The sequence below is a fragment of the Salvelinus namaycush genome, chromosome 16, assembly GCF_016432855.1.
Source record: "Salvelinus namaycush isolate Seneca chromosome 16, SaNama_1.0, whole genome shotgun sequence".
Lineage (NCBI taxonomy): Eukaryota > Metazoa > Chordata > Actinopteri > Salmoniformes > Salmonidae > Salvelinus > Salvelinus namaycush.
Genome location: NC_052322.1, coordinates 19,677,131 through 19,681,672, shown reverse-complemented (window position 1 = coordinate 19,681,672; position 4,542 = coordinate 19,677,131). Strand labels below are relative to the sequence as shown.

At 43.2% G+C, this 4,542-nt stretch overlaps 1 protein-coding gene across 1 annotated transcript; it reads right to left on the bottom strand.

Moving 5' to 3' along the window:
- On the bottom strand, positions 1–4,542 carry LOC120061545 (leiomodin-1-like). The gene is made up of 4 exons (XM_039011462.1): positions 4,306–4,542; positions 1,708–1,921; positions 541–1,143; positions 1–392 (listed from the first exon to the last, which is right to left on the bottom strand). The coding sequence occupies exons 1-4, from the start codon at positions 4,540–4,542 to the stop codon at positions 1–3; spliced, it is 1,446 nt and encodes a 481-aa protein (XP_038867390.1).

The window sequence follows — 4,542 nt, the reverse complement described above, 5'->3', positions numbered from 1 at the left end:
CTACTCCTCTCCTGTTCGAACATTTTTTAGAGCTTTCATAGTGCTCTTGCGAATGGAGTCCAGCAACTGGTCCCTAGTGTTCCTCTCTCCGTGGCGTGAAGTCAGCCCGCTGAATTTCCTCTGTGAGGCAGGCATAAGGGCTTTCCTTAGGCCCTCCAACACTGGGGCAGGGGGAGGAGGTGGAGGTGCTGCTGGTCCAGATTGGCCAGCCTTAGGAGCCTGAGGTGGAGGTGGTGGAGACCCAGGACGAGATCCAGCATCCCCAGCCTTAGGAGGAGGTGGTGTAGACCCTGTTCCAGATCTACCACCCCAAGCCTTAGGGTTTAGCTTACCCACAGCCTTAGGGCTCGCCATGTCCCCAGCTTTGCCGCTCACCTTGTAGAAGGGTTCAGCTGAGGGTTTAGGGGGGACAAAAAAGGAGATGTTTTCATAAGGTTTCCTGTCCTCTTAGTCTCACCAACAGACTTGGGTTGAGGTTGACTAACTTCCCCAAAGGCAAGGTGTTCTTTTTTGTGTTAGTCTATGGTTGCGGTGTCTGGCATGATGACTGGAATGGCTGAAGCTGCTGGGATGAATGGGCTTGCAGCTGCACCTGTTTCTTTTCCTCCAGTCGACGTTGCCGCTGCAAGTCCATGTTCCGACTCAGGATGTCGGTCATGGTCATCCTTGGGCCGGCCAGCTCAAACCCGTAGCCCAGCTTCATCAACCTGGTGTTGTTTCTCAACGCATTGGCCATCTCCATCTCTGTCTTGCCTCCACAGATGTGCCGCTGGTTGTGGAAGCGAAGCTCAGTGACGGTTATATTTTTCTCTAAGGCGTGTACCACGGCCAAAATTCCCTTGCCAGTGAGGTGGTTGGAATCAAGGATTACGCTGGTCAGAGACGTGTTGTTCCGCAGAGTGCCGGCAATGGCATAAGCCACATGGTCGTCAGCCCAGGTGTTGGCTAAAGCAAACGTCTTGACATGTGTGTTGCGTTGTAGTGCTTCTGCAAATTGGATGAGAGTGTGGGTCTTGATGACATCTGAGTTGTTGACATTGAGCTCCGTCATTAAAGGGTCATCTTTTCTGACCTGCTCAAGGAGCTCATCCAACATGCTGGCCTCCTCGTCTCCCTCCACCAGCCAGGCGTTCATCCCTACTGCTGTTCTCTAGGTTTACATTGTTGACTTTACTGTATTTACTAGGATTCCTTTCTGTCTCATTTTCACTGTCTCTCTGTGTCTTATCCTGGACACTACTTGGTTTCCTGTGGGATTGGGTGTTTTCTCTCTCTTTGTCCTTCTCATTATTCCTCTTTTTCTTCGTCTCAGTACCTCGGAGTTCTTTTTGCTTTTCCTCTACTTTAGAGAACATTCCTCTTATCTTGCTATCCTTCATTTTTTGAGATTTCTCTTTCTTATCTTTCTCCTTACTATCGTCTTTCTCAGCTTGCCCTCGAAGCTTTGAAATCAGGTCCTTGGTTTTAGAGTCTGTCTTTGTTCTGTTTTCCCCTCCTTTTCTTTCATATCCTCTTTTTTTGTTTGCAATTTTGAGATAAGGTGAAGTGTTTTGTTACTACGCTTATCCTTTTTGTTCTTTACTTCAACCTGTACTTCACTGCTATTTTCAACAATCTTATCTTCCTTTTTTTCACTGTCTTTGTCCTTATCTCCTCCTAACCTACTATGTGGTCTTTCCTCATTTTCTTCTCTACTCCCTCCCTCACCCTTCAAGTTCTTGCTCTCTGGTTTTTCCTCTTTGTCCTTGGATATGACTTCTTTGTCCTTGGATATGTCCTCCTTAGGGGTCTCCAAAGCAGCGAAGTTTAGGTCCATGACATCCTGGTCACCCGGGTCATCGGACTTGAAGTTGAAGAAACTATCACAGCTCTTCCCCATCTTCTTCAGGCGTTCCCATTTCACTTTGTCAGTTGTTGGCTCCTTAAGTATGACGTAATTAAGAAAAGATAGTTGCATGAATCATACAAGTATGAAATGCAGTATTAGATTAATAATTATTTAATACACAATGTACTGTATGTTCATTTTTATATATTTAAAAAAATATTTTCTGAATGGTTCTGGAATGTCCATAAGTCAGGACACAGCCTATGTAAAACCTATGGAACATTGCCTCTACGAGCACCCCCTGTAAAACTGTATATCTTGCATATAGCAATCAGGGTTTTTTCATCCCTTACAGGGCGATGCGTCGGTAGGGATCTGCGAGCCACTGTGTAAGTAACTCTGGCAGATGTTTCCTTAAAAGGCAGTATGGGTCAGAGCGTTCTGCTCTGGAATTTCATTAGTCTTAGAATTGGAACCAACATGCCAGCATTAACCAGACTCATTATTCCATGAGCCTGTATTTTACCTTGTTCATCAAAACTTTCTCCAGATCTCAAGGGGCTTTGTGAAAACAAGACGACATACAAAATATCTACAGCAAATACCCTACAGATGGCCAAGTACAGCTTTGTAGGATGGAAATTAAGAATTGATAACTATACTACTGCTACATAATTGGTTAACATTTGAATACAGTGTGAATCATATATCCTGCTATTTATACATGTTCTCTTTATGGCTCAGGGGCTCATTTGTTTATGATTTAAAAAATGGGTCTGCCTAGGAACTCCTCAGACTTATGATGCCCCAGTGTGTAGGTTACATTTTGCCTGTTCACAAGACTTCTCTATAGCCTCTATACACGCAGCTGTTTCAACATAGCTCATGGTTCCTTACTTGCAACCTGTTGGAGCCTTTATCCAACAGCTGAGTGTCAACATACTCTGAGTCTCTAAAGATAAGCTCACTGTCTAAGCTTCTCTTTATTAATCATTAGGATATTATTGTATCATTTGAAAAAATAAACTTCATTTACAAAATAGGACACTGGTATTGTCACAGTCAAGATCTGAGACTTGTGTAATATCTCATATTTATATTTTATACTAATACAATTGCTCAGAGAAAGATTTTGTTTAACAAGTAATTTTTTTCTCATAAAAAAAGGTAGGGTTCAAAATTACTGTTTTCAATACCTTTCACCTTGCGAGGATAGCGGCACTGAGCCTTTAAAAAATGTTTAATGAGTTGGGAGGGATCTTAGACCATTCCTCCATGCAGAATCCTTCCAGATCCTCGATATCATTAGTCTGCATTTATGGGCTGCGCTCTTCAATTCAAACCACAGGTTTTCAATGGGGTTCAAAAAGCCATTGCAAAATGTTGATTTTGTGGCCAATTAACAATTTCTGAGGATTTTGATGTGTGCTTGGGGTTATTGTCTTGCTGGAAGATCTACTTGCGGCCAAATTTCAGCCTCCTGGCAGAGTGTCACGCCCTGACCATAGTTTGTTTTGTATGTTTCTATGTTTTGTTTGGTCAGGGTGTGATATGAGTGGGCATTCTATGTTGTTTGTCTAGTTTGTCTATTTCTATGTGTTTGGCCTGATATGGTTCTCAATCAGAGGCAGGTGTTTGTCGTTGTCTCTGATTGGCAGCCATATTTAGGTAGCCTGTTTTGTATTGTGGGTTGTGGGTTATTGTTCATGTTTTATGTGTACTTGTGTTCACGGTACTGTTTCGTCGTTTGTTTGTTGTTTTTTTGTTTTGTTCAAGTATTCTATTAAAATGAATACTCACCACGCTGCATCTTGGTCCTCCTCTCTTTCGCCCGACGAAGATCGTTACACAGAGGCAACCAGGTTATTGGCAAAAATGTCCTGGTACTGGGTAAAGTTCATGATGCTGTTGACCTTAACAAGGACCAGTGGATTCAAAATAGCCCCATAACATCAAAGACCCACCACTATGTTTTACATTAGGTATGGGGTTCTTTTCTGCTTATGCACTCTCATTTTGACACCAAACCCACCACTTGTGTGCTTGGCCAAGGATCTGGAAGGGACCTCACTGTACGTCTGTATTCCTATTTCCTATTTCTGTCAAACTCCAAACAATTATAGATGTATTTCCAGTAGAGACACTAACAGCAGTTATATTTGAAGTTAGCGGGTGAAATATTGCCCACAAAAGTATTCATAATCCCTGGTCTTGAATCCTGAAATCACTACACCATGTCTGGAATCCAGGGATGACAGGGTGAGGGTCCTGATATACTTGGGCACTTGAATAAGGTGTCAAATTGGTAGGCCAACTTAAAGTACTCAATTGACAGCTGTTCATACATCTAGGATACACTATTCCTACTGTAATAACACCATTTCAGGGTTCAACCAGCAAAAACAACTTCTAACTATTGTATTTGTTATTGGTTACAAGCTGTCCTTTACGCAAAACTAACGACATTGGCATCATACCTCAAAGGACAGCTCCATTTGAATGAGTTTCTTGATTTCGCGCTCACAGTAATCAAGCATCGCCACCCTATTGTATTTTATTGACGGCTGCTTGTCTGTCTGGTTCCTCTGCCGGAGCCCGACTGGCACAGTTGGATCCGGGTCAATAACGGTCAGTTCGCACTGCAGCTCTTCCACCTCGGCGGGTGTCAGAGCGGCTAACAGTTTGTCAATATCGGAGTCCTCCTCGCTCTCCAT

What these genes read in the sequence shown, in the direction of transcription:
- LOC120061545 (XM_039011462.1), bottom strand. Translation starts at nt 4,542, where the DNA reads ATGGAGAGCGAGGAGGACTCCGATATTGACAAACTGTTAGCCGCTCTG. An exon ending in AGAGAGCAAGAACTTGAAGG is followed by an intron (nt 1,144 to 1,707) that starts GTGAGGGAGGGA and finishes CCTAGAGAACAG; the next exon opens with CAGTAGGGATGAACGCCTGG. An exon ending in TCAGCCATTCCAGTCATCAT is followed by an intron (nt 393 to 540) that starts GCCAGACACCGC and finishes CTAAACCCTCAG; the next exon opens with CTGAACCCTTCTACAAGGTG.